The sequence below is a fragment of the Pogona vitticeps genome, chromosome 5 (assembly GCF_051106095.1).
Source record: "Pogona vitticeps strain Pit_001003342236 chromosome 5, PviZW2.1, whole genome shotgun sequence".
NCBI classification, from domain to species: Eukaryota; Metazoa; Chordata; class Lepidosauria; order Squamata; family Agamidae; genus Pogona; species Pogona vitticeps.
In genome coordinates, this window is record NC_135787.1 from 170943900 (window position 1) to 170970619 (window position 26720).

Genomic DNA, 26720 nt, shown 5'->3' on the forward strand with positions numbered 1-26720 from the left:
GACTTCCTGCCACGCCCTCTCGGCATTCTGGGAAATGTAGTCCTCTGGTCCCGAGGGAAATTTGAGGCGGGCAACTGCGGCAAAATTAAGGATTCAACAGTGACCCCTTCCGGGCAAAGCGTAAATTAAGGACTCGCGGTTGCCCTACGAAAGCGACGGGAGGAACGTGATGCCTTCTCCGGTGGTTGTTTTTTCACCATAAACTAGCTCGTAAAAGAAGACAGTAATCGGTCCATAGGAAGGGGTTGTTTCAATAAGCTGTCTTTCAGAAATTCAACTCTATACTTTCCAAGGAAACCCTGAAAACAAACCAGTCTGCAGTCCGTAATACAGTTATGTCTTCTCAAAGCTATATGTCCACCATGTAAATACACTGTATCTGGCAGATTAAGAACAGGTAGATGTGTTAGTTTGTGAATGTTTCTCAGGCAAAACAACCAAAATATACAACCAGTGGCACCTTAAAAATTGATATATTTTAATCTAAGCTTTTGTAGGCAGTTCCACTTCCTCAGACATGTTGAGTGATATCAAGCTGGAAGAAATGCCATTCAACCCAGCTAGACTTACTTTTGAGTAGACATGGCCAGGCATGTACAGTACTGGCTTGCAGATCTATCCTGCAGGCATTTACTTAACAGTGGTGGCGCTGCGGGCTAAACCGCAGAAGCCTGTGCTGCAGGGTCAGAAGACCAGCAGTCGTAAGATCGAATCCACGCGACGGAGTGAGCGCCCGTCGCTTGTCCCAGCTCCCGCCAACCTAGCGGTTCGAAAGCATGCAAATGCAAGTAGATAAATAGGGACCACCTCGGTGGGAAGGTAACAGCGTTCCGTGTCTAAGTTGCACTGGCCATGTGACCACGGAAGATAGCTTCCAACATTACAATTCAGAAGAGTACAATATTCAGTGAAATCTTTACAACAGCACCACTGGGTAGCGTAGGCAGGAGTTTGAGAGCTGTAACTAGAGAAAGTAGCTTCTCTGCACTCTGTCCTGTGGTGGAGCAAACATGGCATCCCTTTGCCTAAGTCACAAGGTGCAGAACCAAGATCAACAACATTATGTGGCGACTAACACATAAAATGCCATGATAGCCTCCCTCCAGCAATAAACAATTTTACAATAAATATATGCAGACTTTTAATGACATTCCAGAATCAAATTCTTGATGTGGCTTCCTCACACTCTGTTAAATGTAACTGTGAAGGAGTGATAGACCAAAAACAGAAAGAACAGAGTGAGCCTTCCCCTCGAATAGAAACGTCAGAGTGAGAGAGAGAAATAGGCGGAGGGAAGATAACAGAGAGTGAGAAATTGACTGCAGAAGAAGGAGAAAGAAAAGAATCAAAGTGTTTTGTGGAAGAGGGAGAAGGAAAAGGAGAGGATGAGTTAATTCTGCCAGTGTGGGTAGGGGATATAACAGATCAAAGTGGGAGGATAGAGTTTAGTGTACCGAGGAGAGAGAAAGTGAAGGAGGAGGGAGACAGGAGAAAAAATAATGAACACAGATATGAAAAAAATGTGTAGGTTATTAGAAGATTTCCCTAGTTTGAAGGTAGGAGGATTACTAGCTGACCCCAACGAGATTCCTCTTCTGTATGTTTCACCTAAATTCATTATTTTTAATTGTTCATCTAAATAGTCCCAAGAGACATTGTCGAATGCTTTTTCTGCATCCAAAAACATCAAAGCAGCAGGTTTGTCAACTTTCTGTTCATAATATTCTAAGGCACTGAGAATGATTCTTAAGTTATGACAGAGTTGTCTTCCAAGTAAAAAGCCATTTTGGTCTTTATGGATGAAATTAATTAAAAATGTCTCTAATTTTAGTCTGTCTACCATAATTGTTGCAAAGATTTTATAATCAACGTTTAAAAAGGAGATTGGTCTGTAATTTTGTACTAATTATGAATCATTTCCTTCTTTTGGTATAAGAGTAACTGTTGTTTCTTGCCATGTGCTTGGGATCACTCCTTTATTTCGGTTATCACTTCTTTAAAGGGGGTAGCCAAGATTCCTTCAAATTGTTTAAAATATTCTGCTGGAAAACCATCTGGGCCTGGAGATTTTTCATTTTTCTGGTTTTTAATCCTCTGCATTGCAGAAATCTTCCACTAGGCGGATTGCTTCTTATAACTTCTTGGGGTGATTCTTTTGCACCCAATTTCGTAGACTACCGCCCAGCATCGTTACTAGTTGTTCCATCACAAGTATTTCCAATAGTTGTTCTTTAGATTTATCTTTGGGTATTAGCCATCGTATCAGGTTAGCTTTCATTGTGTTAGTGGACACGGATGCACCCATGATCTCATCCTCAACTTTCTGAACCCAGGTAGCTAGCTCAAGGTTGACTCAGCCTTCTATCCTTCCAAGGTTGGTAAAATGAGTACCCAGCTCGCGGGGGGGGGGGCAATGTGTAGCCTGCATAATTAACTTTAAACCACCCAGAGAGTGCTTTAAGCACTATGGGGCAGTATATAAGCAGCACACTTTGCTTTGCTTTACTTTAAAAATGGATAAGATCTCAACATTACTTGAAAGCAAATGGACAATATGGGGACTTTGAAGAAAGATGGTCAGAATTTTATAAATTCCTAGGTCAACATTACAAGTTAAATCAAAGATTCGCCTTGCATGTCTGAAATGGAAAGATGAAAATCTAAAGAAATATAATTGTGTGGAAAGATACCGAATTTTGTTTGAGACTGTTATAATGATACCTATTTTTTTTACCTTTATTGTTGAAAATTAATTTAAAAATAATAAAAAAACACCTCCCAGAACATTGGAAAGATGGAGAAGGGAAACTGACAAAAATTAGTGAGCTCCTCTTCCAGGTTACTGTTATCTCTGATCCATTAATGCAAGGCCTTTTAACTGGCTTTGTTTTCCTTTCTAACTAACTTTGGGTTATCTGTCGGCAAATGCCAGGTATGGGGAAATTGGCCTCCTCCCCGCCCCCAGTTTTTTCATGTCAGGAAACAGAATCTCTTTGTCTGGAGACAAATAATATGACAAAGGAGGCTCACTTTGGTACCATCTGGACACAGATTTATTAAAAATATCCAGCTTTGTAACTTCTCCATGCTGGTCCATTATCTCATAGTTTGGCCAAGACTTTGTTACCATGGCAACCATTCATGTACAGTGGGGTCTTGACTTGAGAACTTAATCCGTATTGGAAGGCGGTTCTCAAGTCAAAAAGTCTGTAAGTCAAGTCTCCATTGACCTACAGTGCATTGAAAACCGATTAATCCCATAACAGGCCGTTTTTGTTCCATTTTGGTTTTTTTTCTGGTCTGTAAGTCAAATCTCAGTCTGCAAGTCAAACCTAAATTTTGCGGCCAGAGAAGTCTGTAACTCAAAAAGTCTGTAAGTCAAGACGTCTGTAAGTCAAGGGTCCACTGTATCTTTTCCCACATTCTAGAATCTAGATGACCATACCAAGGAAAATCTTCGTCCACTCTTCCATCAAGAAGCAGAGTCATACTGCATGTGAATCCTCTTTCAGTTTGATTCCATAGCTCTGTAGGATTCTCTACCCCTTGTATCCTTAGCCCTGGAAATAGGAGAAGAATAACAGCTTAATTTAGCAGTCTGACAGGACTTTTTCAAGTTTGGGGTCATTCTCCTGTCAGTTTATTTATTTATTTATTTACTTAATTATATCCCACATTTCTTCCAAAAAAGGGAACACAAGACAGCATACAACTATTTTAAAATACATGTATAAAACCACAAAAAATTAGATATTATTTTGCTGGCAGAAGGATGGTAAGGAAGGGGCCAATCTAGCTTTGGGAGGCAGGGAATTCCACAGCTGCCACTGAAAATGCCCTTTTAGGTCCCAGCAAATGTTCCCATAATAGTGGTGGGGGCAAGAGAAGGTTGAGAAAAGGTGCTCCCACAGGAGGCTAGACTGGGCCCATCTTTACTGTCCCTCTGCAAGCAGGCAAAGACCTTTCTCTTCAGGCAAGCTTTCCCTGAGTGAGTGACTGACTGAGTGGGTCTTTAAAATGGATTTTTGTACCTTACTACATTGAATGTGTCTTGATGTTCCTTAAGTTTTCTGGCACTCATTTATTGCTCCTTTTAGTATTGTATGCTCACTGTTATTAGCTTAAATACTGTCTTTTAATTGTTTTAAGCTGCTTGTGTTCTTTTATTGGAAGAAAGGTAAGATATTAATAAAGTAAATAAATAAATAAACAAACAAACAAACAAACAAACAAACAAACAGATAGGAAAATGAATCCAAATTTGAGTCATTCCTTTTTAAGGAGAAACATGGATTGAAAATATTTTAAATAAGTACATAAATAAATAAGGTTCAGTTCTAACGTTTCTTTTTAATAAAAAGTAATGGAAGGTAGTGAAAAAGTAAGAGAAGTACAAAAATAATATAATTAGTTATAATACAGTTTCAATTACTACACCAGCAAATAATTTTTAAATACAGCAATGAATAACAGGAATGATTTTTTTTAAGTTGCTTCTCAAGCTCTGACCATCTCATGATTAAAAGCAGGGACCATGATTTTTTCCCAAGTATTTCTCAGTGGGGATGTTGACCTATTTGCTTGAGTCAAGTTTCTTGACAGACTACTATGTGCTTTTTGACAGACTGGTGGAAAACAGCAATGACTTGAAACAACTTTTAGGGAAAATGAAAAAAAATGCCAAAGTAGGATTGCACTTGACTGTTAAGAAGACAGAAAAGCATGGCTACGGAAGAATGACACTAAGGTTGTGAAGAACAACAATGTATCACAATACAGAAATTAAAATAGGAATACAGAGCATGGATAGAGTTCCTACTCCAGTCCTCTGAAGATGCCGGCCACAGAGACTGGCGAAACGTCAGGAAGAACAACCTTCAGAACACGGCCAAAGAGCCCGAAAAACCCCACAACAACCATCAGACAAAATCCTGTTTCTTTCTTACAAAAAACATAATCCCTACATCATTTCATCTGTCCTTCTATCAACCCCCTCTTGGTCTTATCTTCCATACCAGCATTTTGGCCATTCTGGTTGCTTTGCTAGCCAGCAGAGCTCAGGTACTTTTATCAATCAGCTTTTTCACTCCCCCTCTCCATGCATTACCACGTTAAAGCCTATAAGAAAGACAAAGCAGCTGTGTGGGTGGATACAGGAGATGTCTGGTCTGCTTTTGCCACAAAAAAAAAAAAAAACAGTGGGAAAAGGAGAGTAAAAAACCTGGTATTTCTGCAAAAAAAGGATACAAAGTGTTTTGCATACTAAATATTTCTAGAGGCTCCACCAATCAAGGCTCATCCAAGTGGCTCCAACCTTACTAGGCAAAGCTGATGCTTGAGACAAAATCATTCTTCCTTCCTCAACAAGAGCTGGTTGCTCTGACTTTCTCCCTTGCTTGCTTTCGCCTCTCCTCCCCCACCCACTCCAGCTAGGAGTCTTCTCCGGCATCTGTGATTGCAGGAACTGGCGAGTGACCCCTTGAGTTAAGAGGGAAGCTATATCTTTTTACTAGGGAAACGTATGGGATTCCCCTTCCTCCAGCCAAATTCCCTTCCTCCTGGTTGCTATTTTGCTTCTTATGATTGAGGCTTGGTGATGTGCATGCACACTCTGTATGCTGCCCTTTCTTTCACTGTTCCTGTCTACCTGCTCTCTTTTGGACAGAGAGTAGAGACCCTCCCCTGGTAGGGACGGTCTACCAGCCCGGGAAAGTCTGCGTCGGCAGTGCGGAAACCCTGGCCCAGCAGCGGATGGCCCCAGGAAAGCCTCCCATGGCGGTGGAGAAGCTGTGCAGCAGGGGCGAAAGGGGGTGCTTGCGGTAAACTCTGGGAAAGCCTGCAGCGGTGACAGAGAAGCCCTGGCCTGGCAGCGGTGGCTGGAGGCCTCCTGGCAGTCGTGGCGGTGGAGGTAAGGTGCTGCTTTTTAAAAACTGCTTTGAGTGGATTTCACACGGTGGGATTGGGCTGGTGGGGTTGTGTTTGTTTTTTATTTGCTTTGGTTTTTTTTTTTTTTGCAGCCCCAGGGGCTTGCAGTGTTTTATTTTTTTATTTTTTTTGTATTTTTTTTCTTCAGCTGGAACGGATTAATTGGTTTTTAATGCATTCCTATGGGAAATTGTGCTTCTACTTACGAACGTTTCAATTTACGGCCACCGTTCTGGAACGAATTAAGTTCGTAAGTAGAGGTACCACTGTACTTTCTAACCCTGGGTGGATTTTTGATTTGGCTTGTGTAACTGATACCACAGAGCATCTGAACATATTGAATCAGAGTAGTCACCCAGAGTCCAGAGTAGCTGGTTGACTAGATGGGTGGGGTATAAATAAATAAACAAACAAATAAATAAATAAATAAATCTAAGTTTGTGGGGAAAAGGAAAGCTTGTGTGTGACATGTACTGTATTTTGAACTGAAAGCTTTTGAAGCAAATCTAAATATTTTTGAGAAGCAAGTTAGTGAAAGTAACTTTTCAGACCTTATGCTGCAATGGACTATAATTTGAAAAGGATGGGGAATTTCCAGTTCAATGCTGAAAGACATGTCAAAGCACTGAACCTATTGCAGGTGGAATTCCAGAACAGATTCACTGATTGCCATAGGCATCGAAAGGAAATAAGAATGTTTCAGAATCCATTTGAAGTCACACCAGAAGATTCAAATAACTTTTTTTGTGATTGAACTAATTGATTTGCAAGGCAGTGATCACCTCAGAGACATTTTCAAAGAAAATACTCTGTTAGGTTTCTGTTCTGGTCTACCTGATATCTTTATCAGCCTAAAGAAAGTTCCTGCAGGCATGTTGACAATCTGTGGCACCACATACTGTACATCTGTGAACAAACTTTTTCCAAAATGACAACTGTGAAATCCAACTGTAGGTCAGGACCTATAGATGGACATTTACATTATACTTTAAGGATATCTGTCACAGACCTTGACTTGGTCATTAATGCCTTGGCTAACAGAGAACAGTCACAAAAATCACACTCATTAAGTAAAAGGATTCCACAGTAAAATATTGTTCCAAAATGTATTGTATTCCAGTTAACATTTCTTGACTTCTGGAGTGGATTCTGACCCAGGAAAGCTCACACTGTAAACAATTCTGTTAGTCTTTATGGGCTGTAATGTTTTCTAGGGACTGCTGTAAAGCTATGGAATTATTTATTTCCCTAAATACAGAAGAAAATACGTGGAATACTCAGTTTTGCTCAAAAGCAGCATTTTCTTGGACGAGTCCATTTCTGCTCAAGTTTGCTCATTCTGCCTTTCCTCCCTTTGAAGCAAATGGTGATACTGTACAGTATTTACAGCTTAACAGGGTGTGGTGTGTATGGAAGAAGAATGGTATCCACATTTCTAATGAACAATGTATGCAAGTGAGATTAGAGAGAAGCAGAATGAATCTTCACTTTCTCCCACAACTGTTGCGGTCCCTATCTGGAAATCATAGCCAGCCACAGAAAAAAGGCTGAACTTTTCCAACTGAAAGGCAGAAAAGGCCTTAAAAACAAAAATAAACACTATGAGGGGAAGAGAGGCGAAAACTTTCCACAGATGCACGTGGGAGGGATAACACGAGAACTAGACGGCTTCTCTCCCACGCTCCCCAAACCCTTTCCCTAAGCGAGTCAACTGAGCCGTGGGGAGGCAAAGAGGGTGAAAGCCACGGCGTGCGTTTCCTCGGCTCGCTGTTGACAAGGGTTTGAGGGCTACCTGTGAGGGTGCTGCCAGCCTCCCCCCCTGAAAGTCAAGGTTTGTGACCTCAGGAGCTTTGTGACTTCACTGCAGTGGGTGCTCACCCAGCCCTCCTGGTCCCTGTTGCCTCCATGCAGCTGTTGTTGATCCAGAGGCAGAGGCACTGGTGGCACAGGATGGCCTGCTCCCTGCGAGGAGAGGCCTTGATGCCGGTGCTGCTGGTCTTCTGGACTTTGGCAGCCTTCATAATTCCATACGTCATTGCAGTCCTTGATGGCCATGTAGAGTCTTTCTTCCCCTATATAAGGTGAGCCTGGTGAAGGCGTGGGTGGAAAGACCTAAGCAGATTAAGTAGCACAGCATGGGAAGGGCAAAGTTAGACTCTTTCTTCCTGGATATTTTAATTCTTGACTTGGAGTTTCAGTGGAATTTAGACTTTTGATTAAGTAGGTTTAGGATTGCCCTTCTAATCAATGGAAAGGCTAGCCAGGATGATATTGCAGTCTTCTCAAAATCGGTTAAGTACTGAGACTGCAATCCTATAGCTGTTTATGGGAGAAAAAGTCACATTAAGCTTAATCGGATATAACTTCAGAATGGAAGTGTATACATACCGTGTGTCTCTAGAAAGAATGCACACTGTATTGTAGCCAAATGTTAATAGCCTGTTTTTTATGTGTGTGTTTTCCTAATTCCCATTGATTAGAGTGATATTTATTCACAGCTAAGTGAGAGAAGTTTAATAATAGAATCATCTATCTAGCTGAACAGCGGCCTTTCTTTTTTGCTGAACATGTGCAAGCTGGACTCTAATGGATGCTTTTTACCTCTGGGTTTCATGCACCAATGACGGTGTGGGTTATACAGGATTCTTATAAAGGATGAAAAGCAAGATCTCCTCCACTTTTTATGATCTTAAATGCATACAGAACTGCACTTTTGTAGCTGAGTCCAAGTCTACTTCATTTAGACACAACTCCTATTGATTGCAAAAACCTTTACGGTAAATATGTTATAGAATTTTTTTGGAATTATTTTAATGTTTCAAGTTCTTAAGTTCTCGAAACAAACATGTCAGCAATCCCCCATGTTTCAACTTTCAGTATTTATCAGGGATAATAAATGAATTACCCCAAAAACTGCTTTCTCCTTGTTTTGGTCATATCTAACCTTTGGGGGGATGCTTTTTAAAAACACAATTAATGTGTGCAGAGGTGTTAGCATCTCTCTCATCTGCTGTCCCATTCAATGAACCTGCTTCGAAATTCAGCAGCCATGGGACTTTTGGCAAGTGGCTGTTTAGAAGCCCAAGTAGTTACAGGCAAACATTTATAAAGTTTAGTTCTGAATTTATATAGTGCGATATCTAGAGGTAGATAAGTTTTTTAAATCTATGTAAGATCTCTCTCTCTCTCTCTCTCTCTCTCTCTCTCTCTCTCTCTCTCTCTCTCTCTCTGTGTGTGTGTGTATCTAATAAATCCTTGAAAGGTGTTGTTAGTTCCTATTATCTATGTATGTGCACACATATTTTCACACACATACAAATAAGTGTAGTGGACAATTCAAGAGTGAGGTTTAAATGCCATCATAATCCTTCCAAAGTATAGAAGATTTAAATAAAGATGAATGATATTCAGTGCAATTTCAATTGCTCGGAATGCTCTTAAAATGCTATGTGTTCTTTACAGTAAGTTCAGATTGTGTGTTGGTCACATCTAGGCGCCATTCTCCTCTTACATAGTATTCTTCAAAGGCTTTGAAGTGATTGCCATTTAATATAGTTTTGAGTTAGCAGAGGCCAGCCTCCAGTTGCAGAAGTACTTCAGCTCTGTTACAAGTGGCTCACTTGGGACATGAATTTTCTGCTTGGAGTTTAATGAAAGCGTAAATATAAGACTGTTCTTTTAAAAAACAGATAAGGATGCTTCTTGAAAATGCCTAAATCAGAATGGTATTTTGTAAGCAATAAAAGACCGTACACCCAACACTCCACTGTTTGACACACACCCAGTTTAAGTGTACTGCACTTCTTTGTATGCAAACAATGTATGACCCTTGTGGCTTGACATGAGCAGACAGCACAGTGGATGAGAGAAGAGAGTGTTTTGTAGACAATCCAATGGCTTGTGGCATTTAATTTATCTTGTTACAGCCACAAGTAACATGTTTAGTTAATTCTGAAAAATGGTAAAGAAGAGAATGAATTTTAAACAACGTTACCATAGCAGTAACTAATTAAACTTTTTACATGTGGTGACTAACTGATTACATTTTTAAAGAATCTTTCTCAACTCCAGCCATTGGTGATAGAAATGTAGCTATTATGCCAGTATAGTAGTTTATATTCGTGTTGGTGATAAACTGAGTGTAAGAACTGAATAGGGAATAGTTGAGTATGCAAATGGTGAAGCAGATTAATGTTTCAATTGATTGCCCACCTGCTTAGGGAATCTTTTTCTATCAGTAATTTCGTACAATGTGCATTTTGTTTTCTCCAAGAAAGAATGTGGATATTTGAAGTATGTTCAGAAGTCTAGAATTTTGTTAAATTATTTTCTTTCTTTGGCGTCTTCCAAATTTTCAGTCTATCATGATGTTTATCACGGGCGTAATTGGTCCACATTCTTGGAAATATGTGTCAGAAGCTGAAATCTTGTTGCTTTGTTACACAAGTGGAAGGCAGGCATAGCATTCACTCATTTTTAGCCAGCAGTCATTGCTGGGATTCTTGTGTATGTGTGTGCCCTTTGGTTTGGTGCACTCTTGAGAATCTCAAAGGAGACTCCCTGAATTATCAGCTAGGAATACGTGGATGCTACCCATTTCATTTTCTGGCTGTGTAACAGTACAACAGGATTTCAGCCTGAGGACACAATTGCGCACATATCTTTCTGGTGGATTTTCTGTAGGCAGGAGGTTGGCTGCTGTGCTTTTGTTCTGGTCGAAAATGACTCTTACGTTTTTATTTTTAATGGAATTTGCCACTTCATTTGGGTTGCTAATGCTTCTGTTGAGCTGCATAACAAGATCCTGCTCCCTTTTTAAAAAAAAGCATATGATTTTTACATAGTACAATGTACATCAGCCCTCCCATTGAGAATACAGCAAATTGAATTGTAATTATTAAATTTATTCCTTTAATACTTAAAATATATTTTTGTTTTTATTTGTTTCAGTGATACAGGAGCAAAGCCTCCAGAAAATGTTATCTTTGGAATTATGATTACCATTTCTGCACTCCTAGGTATGTATCTGTTTGTTCAAATACTTTTATTGATTGAATTTTCTAATCCAGCACAAGTTGGGTAAAAATGGTTGCATACCAAACTGGCATGTATTTTGAAACAGTTAAGAACAGGAGGTATAGTATGAATTCTTCCACCCTCAATCTGATGTCACACTGACTACATATGTTTCATTTTCATTCAGGGATGTTTCTGGTATCACTAGAGACACTTAAAAAGGGAAGTGAGCAGGCTTTTTGTAAGGAATCTCCAAGAGCTGTTCACAATGAAGCCTGTAGGGCGTAGGAGATGTACTCTCTGAAGAGGAGATGTGGTGGGGAAGGATTATGATCAATCAATACCTTTTTCTGAAATACTCTTTTATCAGAGTAAGAGTTTAAAACTATGAACTGCAGTGAACATATATTAAATGAAGGTCCAATTTTGTTTTAAAAGTTCCTGGGATTAGGTGTGATGTGTAGATGAATAAAGCATGTCTAGAAAAAGAACTGAAAAAAAGAATGCACCACCCACTAACTGCTGGCCGTCATCTCTTTTTAGTTGATCCTAGAAGATATTTTAGAACTTGCCAAACAGGCCTTGTTTATTTTGGTTTATTCTTTCTTTCCCCCCCGCCCCAACACGCACCTCGTGCCTAGGTCAGTCACAGAGGTACGTTGCCATGCCACCTGATGCTTCATGGGCAAAAAATAAAATAAAAAATGGGATGGAGAGATGTTGGATTGCAACTCTTACCGTTCATCAGTTTTGACTCTCCTGGCTAAGTCATGTTAGAGTTGCAATCTGACTATATCTGGATGGCCCTGGGGTGATCTATTTTGAAGTACCCTGCAGGCCATTAATAGGGAAATCTAAAGGAACATCTCTCTCTCTCATCATACAGCATATTCATTACTTGTGTCTGTGTGTATTGTATTCTGTGCCCAATGGTTTGTGATTAATTTTCATTTTTCTTTCTCCCTCAAACTCTCTTTTCCAGGTGCAATTACAATGACCATGAGATATTTGATTTTGAGGAGGCAAAATAAAATGAGACATTTTATTTCCTCTTCTTTGAATTTACTGGCACTATGTTTCGGAATCCTGGGCTGTATTGGAATGTGCATCGTTGCCAGGTTTCCGGTAGGTCTAAACTAATCTATGGTTGCTTTATTTAGTACAATGATTTCCCATTTCTCATTCAAGTGGCATAGGAATAATTAAAAATATCATAATAAAATAATTGAAAATATCGTATTTTCCATCCCTTTTTCCAGTATTATAACCTGGAATTAATCTCTTGAACCCTTTTACCACTTTTAAAGTGCCATCTATAGAATCTCTTTAAACCATTTTCTCTCCGATTTACTGATTTTATTATAATTAATTAACTATAATTAACATTCTGCCTTTGAAACCAACCATATATATGTAATTGTAATCAGAATTTTGTACCCCATCCAACTTCACCTCTGTGCCTGCTTCTCCCCTTAACAGTTAGGTATTCCAACAGCTTTTAAAGTAATAGCATATGGTATTACTTTTACCCATATAGGGGATTGGGACCAAAGCAACATGAGAAGTGCAGTTCCTTGTTCCAATAGATTACACACATGATGAGATATATAGCATATCTCTGCCCTTCTGACTACACAAGTGTTGTTTATTTGGGTGGGAAGAACCATTCCTAATGTGCCATGCTAGATAAAATTGGATTGGATTGACCTTTATGTGAGGTAGGAATTAGTAAAATGTCAAGATTTCCCCCCCTCCTGGGCTATCTCCAACTGAAAAGTAGGAACTGTTGTGTTTACTCTTTTGCAAATGATGGTGTAAATGCAGTTTATTGTTTTAGTTAATATATTTAAGATGAAAGGATACAGCTACATGCCAGCAACCTGCTATGATGGCCATATTTAAGCACTATTTGAAAGTTATCTCACTCTTGCAGACACACAGAGACACACAGTATTTATATATGCATTTATTCTTCACCGTTTTACCCAAGGCTCTTGTAATCAGAGTTTTTTCTGAGAGTGCAGAGGGTTGCTGGAGAGATCCAAAATCTATGGAATGAATTGACCTGGCTGTGCAATGAAACTCTCTATAGGGCAGAGAGTTCTGTGATTGGAAATAACACTTCCAGTGGCTTGAGGACTTCAAACTCTACAACAAATCAAGCCACAGTGGAGTGGAGGAACATCTAGTAATTTGTTAGAACAGCTTTCTAAAAATAAAAAAAAACTACTGGGGTTTGGAGTTTGAGTATCCACTGTGCTTCTTTGAGAGGGGGCTTGACTTGATGATCTACAGAGTCCTTTCCAGCTGTGCAGTTCTGAGATGATGATGATGATGATGATGATGATGATGATGACTGAAAGGGCCACTTGTTTTAAAGAACCCTGCTTTCAAATGCCTGCTGCACCATGAAGTGACATGTTTCACAAAGCCAATCTGACTTTGCATGATTGTCTCTTTCTGTGTGCATTAGTGTAACTGCAAATTTTCCCCATTTGTCTTCGCAGGAGCTGACATATCCTGCTATCCATGATGGAGGGGCTCTCATGGCATTTGTGTCTGGCACTGTGTACATTGTACTTCAGACAGCCATCTCGTATAAGTTGTACAAGGAATGTCCACAGTGGTGCACTCCACGTATATGGCACACAAGGCTGGTCCTCTCTGTCGTGACCATAATGGCTCTTGTTCCCAGTATCCTTTCTAGTGTGGTCTAGGCACCCAACTGTGAATAAGACAGCTGACAGACTATATCTTATTTTCAGTTCTTGTAATACTTCTACTGTATCACGAAACTTTACTGCCTTGAAGTTATTTAATCTTCCTTTAGGTTAAGGTGGAATTTGGAAATGCTATGTTACTAATGATATAATGATGTGCAATGAGTTACTTTTTTTTCATATAATGAGATTGCAAGGGTCCCTTTTGAAAAAAAAGAAGAAGATGAAATCTTAATTTTAAAGTGCATCTTTAGATTTTCAGGCATTTTGCCAGGGTTTATTCTAGTCTTATATCATTCTCTTATCAATCTCAAGATTGTTGTGGGCAAAATGCAATCCAATGGGGAAGGTTTTGGGCTCTTCCCCAAATTAACCCCCCTCTGAAAAGCTGTTTTAATTGATGCCTACAGAACATGGAGGGTTTTTTCAGTTTTTTTAAAAAACAATGTCTTGACAATAGTTAAAACTATTTATCAACTTCATACAACCAGAAAGCAAGCAAGCAAACAAACAAACAAATATGTGTACCATCCAACTGACAGGGAATCTGAAAATGGCTCTCTGTCCTGCTGATGTCACTCACCCCTGTTTTAAAGTAACAAAAAGTAGTGGAAAAGCAACTCAGCACCGATTATTAGCAATGAATTACTATTTAAACACTATAATGAGTAAAGGAAACTCTTTATGTTTAGTAACTGATTCAGATGGGTATTTGTCCCACTGTTGGGAGTTGTGAGTGCAGATTGGCTTGCTCTTTTTTCCAGTGACCACATAATATAATTGCTAGATTGGACCAAATTGCCCCCAGAGCAATCTAACCTGTACTTTTTTGAACCCCTATCAGGGGCTTATACTTTTTTTGGGTGTGGGTTGGTGCACTCTAGTTTAGTCCACTCCCAGAGTGTGCAATTATTCAGAAAGCTACCAAAGCTCCTTACTCTGTCAGTTTCTGGTTTCATGAAGTAGCTTAATAAATGAACTGCTTCAGGGTATCAGCAGATTGAACATTTCTTCTTCTCCTCTGTTAGATCATCGCTGTTGAACTGAATCACTTAGATTAAATAGCAAACATTTATTTGCCTTTGTGTGAAGTGCCAATGGAAGCTCCAGCTGTGTGCAGTTTCTCAATCAGTACTACATAGAAGGCAAAGAATAAAAAATAATAATCTAAGTGATTCAGTGCATCAGTGTTGAATCACAGGCAAAAATAACAATTTCAATTCCTCTGCACCTCTGCAGAGGACCAGGGGAAGTATTCAATTGGCAACAGAAGTGGCTAGAAGGTCACTTGTGGCCAATATGCCATTGGGACATGAGGATCGTGCCAAATGGTATATAATTCTTCCCCCACATCCTCAAGCAACCCTATTTAGACTTCACCAAGAGGGGCAAATTGAGAGTTGGCATTTGAGGACCAAATAGGGTTGCCTGAGGCCAGTTGCCACTTGATTGTGGGGGTCACATCAAATGGCATACCAGACTTCTTAACTATTTAGTGCAGTCCATCCCACTCCTTGCAGAACATGTAGAGAAGCCCTCAGTCATTAATTAAGGGTAGACGGAATTATGCAACTCATGATAAGTTACCAATCAGGTCAGAAAATTACAGAGTGTTGAAAATCACTGTCACCTAATATAGTCGAAATGTGGATTCTGATTTACTACATGTTTATAACCTCAGAAATACTTTGGTAGTATAAACAAATCAGGTCATTTGAAGTATCTCCCTTTCCTCCTTTTTTTTTTCAAGGAAGGACTGAGGAAACACGTTACATAGAGGCATGTGCCTTATAGCCTGTACATATTTTTTTAAACCCAACAATATATAGCATTTTAATTTTAAGCCAACTTATGTCAAGTGGTTTCTTGAGCTGTTTTCTTCATTCCTGCTTCTTCTTTTAATGCGCAGATTGGGGCAGCTATACAAGAGAGAGAGAGAGAGAGAGAGAAAGCTCCACCTGGTGTTCTTAAACCGAGTATGCACAGAAAGGTTCCCTTTTAAAATTGGCTTTTAAGATCACACCTGGCTAAATTGATTAAGAAAACAGTGTGCTAAAATAAACAGCTCTGTGGTGGCCATTTATTTTAACTCACTTCCTAAGAAAATGGAATGAGTCAGAGGAAAATAAATACGCACCTTGGAATTCATTGTGTGAACATGAAACTGAGCTTCGTTCTTAGCACAGATCAAAAACCAGTTCTTCTTCGTGTCCTCTGTGAATCACACCCTGGGTGATTCACAGCTGCGCGGAGCCACATCAGAAGATTCTAGAGCTTCTGTGGTAGCAATAAACACATTAGAATATGCCCCTCCCCACCCATATAAATACCTTGGCGCCAAGCATCCCCTTCCAGTTTTCTTTCAACCACCGCTTTGAGAGCCTCATTCTGCTTCTGTGAGTAAAAGAGAAAGAGAGCCTATTCTTGATTCCTTCCTGTTATTAATTTTTTTCTTTTAAACTATTAGATCAAACTCTATCATCAGAGATTTTTCTTTTTGTTCTGCAGCAAAACTGAGAACATTTTTCTGTTTTTGAATTTCATGTCTGGCTTGCGGACAAGATAGAAGTCAAAGTTCCTGGGTGATATTGGACTGTATGGATCATCTGAAAAAAACATAAAAACATTTTAAAAAATCAGATCAAACCTATACAGTATATTGCTTTCACTGGTTCCAGTGAAGTCCAGTTAAGCAGCAGCAGACAGAGAATAGTATGTTTGAAGTATTCCTTTTTACATCCATTGTTTCCTTTTAACTCCTCTTTCTCCAGTGATTACATGTGATTCACTAATTTCCATCACAAAAATAGACTGGAATCCAGGGGAAAAGGTAAAACTTCACTAGATAAAACATTTTTTATTTCTGCCAGCAGCTCAATGCTGTTTTAAGTAGGGAATAGATGACTTTGCTGGTCAGTTTGAAGCTATGCAGAGTTCTTTCAGTAGACTTTTCAAGGGGTAGCTGTATTAGAATGTTCTGTACCAGCAACAAGAACAGAGTGTTGTTGCACCTTAAAGACATCTAAATTTAATTTGGTGTGAGCTTTTATGGATTGCACATAGGAAGCTGCCTTATTGTGGGCCAAACTGTTAGTCCATCTAGCCCCAATTTGTTAAATTTTGGCTTGCAAATGCTTGTTAGGTTTTCAGACAGTATCCCTCGCAGTCCGTTTTATTCTCTGGTGATCTCTTGTTTAAGTACTAACCAGACTGACCCCAGCGGTAAAGCGATAACTCTAGTTGTGTTGAATCAAATAGCCTACAGTCTCCAAACGCTTATGCAAGTTAAAACATCTTAGTCTTTCAGGTTGCCACAAGACCTGTTTTTTTCCCCAGATTTTCAGATTTCTCAAAACTATTCAGGTTGTCCCTTTGTAGACGCTGCTGAATTGAAAACTTATTTTGACCTCTCCTTTGGAGGACAGGGGAGGGGTGATGTTTTGTATTTCTTTTTAAGGCATCAACTGTACTTTGAAAGTTTTTTTCTGTAGTGCTGTAGAAGCAATTACTGATTTGATGCAGTGTTTAGCAACCATTAAAAACAAGTGAGACATCTTTTTGTCTCCCTTCCACTCCAGAGGGAAGGAAGATTTAAAGGAAAAGTTTCCCATTGCTCAATTGAGGCATGGGCAAAACCCTTTCCAAACATTGCCGATACTTTAGTAAACATTAAAAAGAAATACAAAATGTCACCCGTTCCCTGCCCACCAAAGGAGAGCTCAGAGGACGTTTTCACTTAAGTAGTGCCTGCCAAGGGACAGCCAGCCATCTGCTTTGGGTTGATCCCAGGGATCACACATGCTATTGTTCCTTCTTCGGTCACAAGTAAGCTTCCTGGGATAACTGTGGCTGAAGCACATTCTGCACCTCTCCACCTCCAGTGCAGTTTTATATTTAAGGTTTCCCAAGGCATGGTGGGCCCCAAAGTGAGCTTGTCATTCCCTTGTTTTGGAGGAGGTTAGCCATGTCAAACTGTAACTAAGAGTCCTGTGGCACCTGAAAGCCTAACCAATTTGATTTCACATAGAGTGACCAGATGAAAGAGGATAGAATTCCTGTGTCTTCGATAATTGTTTAGAAGAAAAATGTTCAGCAGGTTCTGCTTTTGGTGCAGGTTTACACCTGCTGAAATTTCCTCCTCCACGCAACTGTTCAAGGTGCAGGAACCTTGCCCTCTTTTTCATCTGGCCAGTCTAATTTCACATCACTGTCCATGGGCTGTGTCCTGTTTTATCAGATGCAACTGTTAAAGAGTGGCGGCAATCCACAAAAGTTTATGCCAAAGAAAATTTGCTTGGCTTAAAGGAGCCACAAGACTCTTTCTCCTTTCATCTCCTTTGATAAAAGGATGAAATGGTTCCATGAAAAAACAACTGTACAGCCTTCAGAGATGGGAAATTGCTTTGTGAATGTTTAGAAGCTGAGCATAGAGTTGGAGGATGAGGAGGGATGTGGGATAAATGTAGGAGGAAAATGAGATTGCAGAAGCCTCCTTGTGGTGATAGTGACTGTTAATCTCCACCACATTCATCCATTATATGCACTGATTTAATAGAATATGCTATATCTCTGATGGTGAGATTCTCAATCTGTGAAAGCTTGTGCTGCAATAAATGGACTTTATCTTTAAGATACCTTCAGACTTTTTGTTTTTGGCTGGAGTTCAGATGTACAACAAAAACAAAAGAGTACCTATGGTGTTTTTAAGGTTAATGGATTTATTTCTGTGGGAGCTTTCATGGATTGCAATCTGCCTCTTTACAGGTGCTTCCCCTCTCTAAAAGGTAAAGGTACCCCTTAACATTTTTAGTCCAGTCGTGTCCGACTCTAGGGGGCGGTGCTCATCCCGTTTTTAAGCCGTAGAGCCAGCACTTGTCCGAATACAGTTTCCATTGTCATGTGGCCAGCATGACTAGGGAACAGCACTGAGATGATACCTATTTATCTACTCGCATTTACATGCTTTCGATCTGCTAGGTTGGCAATGAGCTGGGACAAAGCGATGGGAGCTCACTCCGTCGCGTGGATTCGATCTTATGACTGCTGGTTTTCTGACCTTGCAGCACAGGCTTCTGCAGTTTAGCCCACAGCGCCACCACATCCCCTCTCTAAAATCTACTAAAAATACCTTGTTCATGGGACATGCTTATACCACAAGAGGGAGCACTTGCCCTATAAATCCAGAATATAACTTTGGGGGGGGGGCTGCATCTGGCTGCAGCAATCTTGTGACAGTGTAAATACTCACTTAATAAGGTGTAAAGAGTGCTGCAAAAGTAGCATTTTAGGAATCTACATTTAAATGTTGTCAGCTCTGTGCCCTATTAGACCTGGGGTGAATATTAGGCAGCATGGATGTCATTTGCATTTTTATTCATTTTTGTAGCCCTTGGAATCTCCATGATAAAAAAATATAAAAGGTGGAGAACTGCATTTCCAGACATCCCCAGGAAGCACCATCCACCTTCAAAACAAAGCATTCAGCACCCTTATTTCAATAATAATAATAATAATAACTGTTAAAAAACAAGAGCAAAAAGAAGCAGATACTTCCTGGTTTTATTTATTCAGAGTGCTGGTAATGCACAGTAGGTATATGTGGTTAAAGAAATGACTTAGATACTCTCAGAAGTTGTCTATCCATGCATTAGATCTTTTGTAATTATCCCTGGTGCAGCCCTTTGATCCACATTAACTTTACTTTAAGAGCCTCCTGGCACAGTGGTTAAACTGCTGTACTGCAGCCAAACTGTGCTCACAACCCGGGGTTCAATCCCAGGTAGCCGGCTCAAGGTTGACTCAGCCTTCTATCCTTCTGAGGTCGGTAAAATGAGTACCCAGCTTTTTTGGGGGGGGACGGCAATGTGTAGCCTGCATAATTCCCTTGTAAACTGCCCAGAGAGTGCTTGAAGTGCTTTGGGGCAGTATACTGCAACAGTATACTGCTCCATAGTGCTTAAAGCCTGTGTGGTTTAGTTTTTTTATTATGTAGGGTACATATTGCTCCTCTTCCCCCCCCCCCCCACTCCCAGCAATTTATATGCTGAATTTACTGATCTCAGAAGGATGAAGGGCTGAGCGAACTTTGAGCGAGCTTCCTGGGATTGAACTGGCTGATGAGCAGAGTTTTGGCTGCAGTACTGCAGTTCAACCACTGCGCCACAAGGCTTCTTATAACAACCCACAAACTATTTAAGTCATAGGTTGGGGAACAAAGTAAATTACCCCTAATTGGGTAAAAGTGAAAATTCTGGGGGTAATGAACAGACTGCTACCCCCCTCCCTCCCACCCCCACCCTGTGCAGCCAAAGCTCAAATTGCAAGCCTACTTCCTTCTTTGCAGCAGGGCACTTCTAAGTGCTCCGTTCTTTCAGTAGATCGGGAAATAAGCCTCCCTAATTGGTTACAGCTGGGGATTAGCCCCAGGCAATCAAGGAGCAAGCAAGGGAAAGGAGGGAAGAAAGGTGCGAGAGACCAAGGGCTTCATCAAGCTTATTTAAATGTACAAAATGGAGGGAGAAAATGTAGAGAGAGAGAGAGAGAGAGAGAGAGAGAGAGAGAGAGAGAGTGTGTGTGTGTGTGTGTGTGTGTGTGTGTGTGTGTGTGTGTGTGTGTGTGTGTGTGTGTGTGTGTGTGTGTGTGTGTGTGTGTGTGAGAGAGAGAGAGAGAGAGAGAGAGAGAGAGAGAGAGAGAGAGAGAGAGAGAGAGAGAGAGAGACTAGACTCAAAACTGTGAAAATGAACAGGCAAGCAAAACTTTGAATTAAGGTGGGGGGGAAGGGTGGCTTTTTGAGGTGCTGTCTAGGTTTATCATTGCTTTCCTTCCAAAAAGCAGGCTTTGAATCTCGTGGGTGCTGTCACCCTCTGCAGTGATCATGGAGCCCGAGAAAGTAAAATCTGTCACTGCCTCCATATCTTCCCCTTCTATTTGCCAGGAGGTGATGGGACCAGTGGTCATGATCTTAGTTTTTTTGATGTTGAGCTTCAGACCATTTTTTGCACTCTCCTCTTTTGAGCATAACCTTGCTAGCATGTGAAATGAGTGCAATTGTATGGTAGTTAGAGCATTCTTTGGCACTGCCCTTCTTTGGTACTGGGATGTAGACTGATCTTTTCCAATCCTCTGGCCATTGGTGAGTTTTCCATTGATGATGATAAAAAAAGCACACTGGTCCTTTGATATTGGGCTGTGGCACCAGGGTGGGTGACATGACCTTTAGCCTGGTTTGTTCCTTTTTGCACACCACACATAGAATGATTAAAGTGGTAGGGAAAGCCCCCCCCCCCCCCAATTCTGCGTTGGCTGTCTCTAGCAAGCATGTCATTGCTAGCACCACTCTGGTGATGATTAAATTCTCCGCGAGCTAGCAAAAATTTAATGCAACTTGCTAAGCACGTTGGACACCTTACTACTCCCTATACCACACCATGGCTGGAGTGCAATGTGTTCCAGCAAAAATAGTGCACATCTTTATAAAATTTGGTGCATCCTGCTAGTTCGGTACACAGCGTGTGTAGATTCAATAATATTTTAAATTCAAATAATGTATGATTTCCTTCCTTTCAAATCAAGGGGGTAATGTTGGCGTATATAAATTTCTTGGGGGGTAAAAGGTAAAAAAGTTCCCTGACCCCTGATTTAAGTGGAAGAGTACCCTTTTCACTTTGGGGTCTAGTTCTGTTATATTGGAATAGCTGTAACATAATTATGTTTAAAGGCATATGGTTTAAAGGCAGCATCTTGTTTCAGATAGCCAGTACTAGGTCATTACAAGCGAGTAGGATATTTTGGCCTCAGACACTTATCTTGGGCTGGCACCATATGGGGTGGCTTCTTTGTTCAGCATTTTTCCAAAAATGTATTGAAGCAATAGTTTTTTCATCTACTCCCTCCCCCCTTTTGAAAACCTGTTAGGGTCTGTATGGAGTTATGATTATGGTAATCACAACTTTTGGGGTTCCTGTTTGGCTCCAGTCAGGCAACAACAGTTGGAAACTCTCAAGCTTTTCTAGTCAGGCCATCGTGGTTGACAGACTGAGTTCAGCTCAGCAGGTGACAGAACGAGGAGGCCTGTTTGTTAAATTTTCTTTTTTCTTTTTTGAAAAAGCAAACTAGATGTCTTGAAAAGTAACTTGAATTGTAAGATGGCTAAAAAGTTTAAAACGTTATGCCCGTCTGAGAAGCATTTCAAACACCAAGGATTGGCATGGAAGCATTCAATTTAGTATATTGTTTTCATTTATTTAAAAATAAATGATGTTTTTAATTTAAAAACCTGAATCTTCATGTATTAAAAGAACAGAAATTCTTCATTAAAAAAAGAGAGAGAGAGAGAGAGAGAGAAATGCTGTATTAGATTTTGTTTTTACTTGTTTCTATTCTACTATGGGACCTTTGGTGTTAAACTAAATTTACTATGTAGTGTTGTTTCTGTTTCTTGTTTGTTTTAGGAGTATGTGTATCATTTGGTAGGCGCAGTCTGCGAATGGATCGTAGCCTTTAGTTTTGAGATGTTCTTCTTAACTTTTGTCTCAGACTTTCAGGTGAGTATAATGGACTGAGAGTTCCATGTTCAGAACAAAAAACAGCACTTCTGTCAAGATTTCCCTTGATCTGTATGAGGGATGCAATTAATCACTAGAATAAACTTACCGAAGTGTTTTATTCTGTTTTGAAGAAAATGCAGTCAGCCTAGAATGTGGTTGTAATTTGGACATAAAGTTAGGAGGGGGAACTGCAAGCTGCCAGTTTACTGGTACCACCCTTCTGCTGTTGGCCTATTTGAAAAGTGTGGGTCTTTGCCAAAACACCAACTCCAGTAAAGAGAAGGCTTTAGTTGCATAAACTATATAGTTTGGAGACCAAAAAGTGGGGGGGGGGGCAGGATATTCTATAATGGCTACACAGTTTGGAGTGAAACTAGACAATGACTGTCACGTTCCCTCCTGTCCCTTGGTTGCCTCACCAATCAAAGGGCACAAGCTATGTGTTGTGTCGTTGCCACTGGTTGATTACATCAACATTTTGTTGATGTAATTGTAAGTGAAAGTGAATCAGGTCCTTTGAGGTGGCAAGTGAGGGATGGACGGAGGGACTGCCTGGCGGGGCGAGAAAGAGGCCACCGAAAGTACATGCGCAGCGGCTGACTCAGGTGCCAGGCAAGGGTCAACGTCTGGAGCCACCACCACTTTAGAAGTTGCCCCTTGCCTGGCACCCAAGTCAGACGCTGCGCATGCACTTTTGGTGGGCTCTTTCTCGCCCAGCCGATGATGGGGCTGATGAGGGTGGAGGAGAGCAGCTGCAAAATACCCTTTCAGGCTGCTCGGCAGAGACGGTTCCCTGCGGCCGCTCCCTATTGCCGTCATGGCCCACCTGGTTTCTCCCTCACCGCACCCGCCGCCCGGCTCCTTTGGCACCAGGCAGCACAACAACGTGCGTAAGAGAGGCACCCTCTCGGCTCCACCTCTGCGAGGGCTACTTGGAGCTAAAAGCTGTCACTGGAGAGTAACGGGGGGAGCTCCTCCTTGGGTTATTCCGCTAGCCAGAAAGGAAGACCAACTCATCAGCCAGCCCTGGGAGTGGAGAGCTGGTGGCCATGGCGAGGAGGAAGAGCAGGAGCCACTACTGGGAGCAGCCGCTCTCCTCCACCCCAGTCAGCCCCATCAAAGTCAGTACGGTGAGCCTTCAGAAGCTCCCGCCGCCTGTGCCATGGGGAGCGCTCGGGCGCCCCAGGGTTTCCCCGGGCCGGCCTTCCCTCTCGGCTGCTTCGCCAGATGGCTCCCTCCCAAGCTTCACCCGCCTTCCACGGTGTGCTCAGGAGAGCTGGCCCACCCAGAGCCTTCGCCTCCCCGCGTGGAGGAATCGGCTCCAGTCCCCTTGTCACCCCGAGTGGCCTGCCGTGGGGCTACGTGATAAAGGGGGCCAAAGAGATCTCTGCCCCACTCCGATCTGTTCGGTCCCCTTTAGCAAGGGATTGCTCAAAGGGGTGGTGATGGCAAACGGCATTTTATTTCAGCTTTTTGAGACCCCATCATGCCAGAACTTTGTGCTGGGGGGAGGTGGCACAGAAGGAAGCCACACGGTAATTTGTGATGAGTTGCTGACTTGGTTGTTTTTGTTTTCTCTTCTTTTCATTCTAGAGGGCTTCTGAAGTTGTAACCGAAATACCTAAAGGCCCCTGAGAACTTTATGTTATGATTAGCGTGATGTTGGCATTCTTACAATGTTGGTGAGCACAATTCTGATTGCAGTACTGATCACTCCCTGGTATATAATAGAGTAAAACTAAGAACAAAGAGAGTGTATCACATGAAAAGGAAAGAAGACTACGCGCTGACATCAGCAAGACTCACGATCAAAGAAAAGTGGAGGAATTTGCCCAAGAGCTGGAGGAAACCTTTCCAGGCCCGACTGATGCAAATGCAACTGAATGATGGGAACATTTCAAGAACACTGTTTATAGCACCGCCTTGTCCGCATTTGGCAAGAAGACCAAAAAGATGGCAGACTGGTTCGACATTCGGAGGAGTTGATGCCAGCCATTGAGGATAAGAGGAGTGCTCTAGCAGCATACAAAGCCTGTCCTAGTGAGCATAACTTGCAGGCTCTTCAAGCTGCTCATAGCAAAGTCCAACGGGCTCCCAGGAGATGTTCCAACGATTATTGGCTTCAGCTCTGCTCTCAGATACAGATAGCAGCGGACACAGGTAATATCGAGGGAATGTATGATGGGATCAAGCAGGCTTTAGGTTCAATATGGAAGAAATCTGCTCCCTTGAAGTCTGCTAGAGGCGTGATCATCCTGGACCGTTCACAGCAGATGGAACGCTGGGTGCTGCACTACTCTGAGCTATATTCCAGAGAGAATGTAATAACTGAAGTGTCATCAAATAATAGAAGAAAGCAGAAGATTTTATTATTCCTCAGTTGTACATGACAGGTGCAAATTATGCAGAAGATAATAGGCGCTTCAGCAAGAATTAATGCCGTTCAGTAAACAGCCAGTCAGTATTTATTTGTTTGTTTGTTTATTTGTTTATTTATTTATTTATTTATTTATTTATTTATTTATTTTAAATAAAATGATTGTATTGTATCAATTTTTGTAGCAGTGTATACATACACAGCATAGTCCTTCTTTCAGTCCTTGGTCATACATGTAATAGTCCATTTACCATACCATAAATCAGAGTCCTTGGTATTTCCTGCTTGTAAATCAATTTGGCAGTGTTTCTCCTTCTCTCGCCATTCGACCCACAAAACTAAGTGTGTTGAAGCTGTTGGCTTTATTGCCCCTTGTGGCCAATTGGATAACATCTCCTGTAGCATTCTCCTCGTGCCTCTTGTTTCTGTAGCTAAATCAAATTGATCTGTCAGCTTGTTCCTAGCACAGCTGCAGTGCTTTACAACTCTTTTCTTACAAACTTGATTAACAATTCTTACAGGTATTTCTAAGACCTGACAGTACAGAAGTTTCCTTCTAAAAATGTGGCTGGAGAAAATAGATGTCATGGTTGTTGTGGGTTTTTCGGGCTCTTTGGCCGTGTTCTGAAGGTTGTTCTTCCTAACGTTTCACCATCTCTGTGGCCGGCATCTTCAGAGGACATCACTCTGAACCAACAACCATTAAAGCCCGGCCGTGAAAGCCTTTGTGAAAATAGATGTCCTTGAAATAAAATCTATACTGCAATCGAATGCCCAGTTATTTTAAAGTTAGTCCCATTGGATTCAGCAGGTCTTTGTTTCAGGTGAATGTGCTTCAGACTGCTCTTCAATACGCCTACTATTTAGAGTGTGGAAAAGATCAGAACAAGAAATAGTTCAAATGGTGCTTTCATAGGGCTTAACTCATGACTAGGTTGGCCACTTGATTTCAGTAAGATATACAACCGTATCCTATGTGTGTGTTTTTGGCAACTAAATCCCAAAATTTGCTTATCATATAATAGGGCCCCATCTTGTCTTTTCTAGCATTTCCCAGGAGCTGGGACAAATCTTGGAAAGTTTCTGACCATGTTTGCTGGGTATACTGAGACTCGTAACTTAATAAAGGAATTTTCCCCCAACTTCTACATTGGTATGGAATAGCATCTTTGCCTTCCAGCCTTCCTTTATAATTCACAACTGCCATTCTAGAAATGGGAGAATATGATGCACAGCAAAATTCTGTTTATGTGAATTGGGAAGTAAATCTTGGCATGATTAATGGGAATATTTCCCAGTTATTATTTAAAATTGAAGGCCTTTTGAACTCATGACAACTTCAGACTAAGTAAACATACCGTACATAGATTCAGATGGCTAACACGATCCTCAATCCCTATGTTTGCTGTACTGCACAGTAGATGGCGGTAGCAGACCACATTGGTAGTGAGTGCATTGTGAATGTTTCCCTGGGGGGAAAAATAAAGATACCTGAGTAGTTTGGATTTTTATCAAATTGATACACTCATGACCAGCTGGCTGATTTTCCTATGGGTGCAGAGAAAAGCAACTGCTAAGTGACATACATATAAATTTTAGAGATGACAATCAAACTGCCTGCTGTTTCTTAATCAATTCGTATCAGAGCATTGCATAATTAAAATTATGGATGTATGTGAAATACAGGAAAAATTAAAAACAAATTAAAATGTTAAGATAATTAGACTATTTTTTAACCAGAAGCAGGCTACTTCAATAGTGTTATCTCAGCCATTTGCTAGAGCTTTTTTATACATGTGGTGGGGCATAAACTGCATGCAAGTAAGTGCTGCATGGATTGAATTTCTCCAGTTACAGAAAATGTGTCCTGTATTCAAGCAGCCCCACTTTAATTGATCATTCTTTGATCTTCCTATGAAGTGTATTAAATGACTTCTAGATGGTCCAGCTATAGCAGTGGTTCTCAACCTTTTCACAATCCCTTTTCATAAGAGCCAAGCAATCTGCGGCCCTTCCCCCACCATATTTGTATAAAAAGTTCCCCCCATAGCAGTACTGTCAATGATGCTGCTGCTTATCCTCCTACTCCTCCTGCTTCTAGCTCATCCACCACCACTTCAAAACTGGGGAGGGAAG

General features: G+C 41.0%; 1 protein-coding gene across 1 annotated transcript; it reads left to right on the plus strand.

Moving 5' to 3' along the window:
• The first annotated feature begins 4363 nt into the window (after window positions 1-4363).
• LOC140707665 (DNA damage-regulated autophagy modulator protein 1-like) lies at window positions 4364-26595 on the plus strand. The gene is made up of 8 exons (XM_078376808.1): window positions 4364-4381; window positions 5673-5908; window positions 10876-10943; window positions 11924-12066; window positions 13449-13635; window positions 16433-16491; window positions 22112-22204; window positions 23801-26595. Exons 1-8 carry the CDS (start codon window positions 4364-4366, stop codon window positions 23840-23842), a joined length of 846 nt encoding a protein of 281 aa, XP_078232934.1. The 3' UTR covers window positions 23843-26595.
• Window positions 26596-26720: the final 125 nt, after the last annotated feature.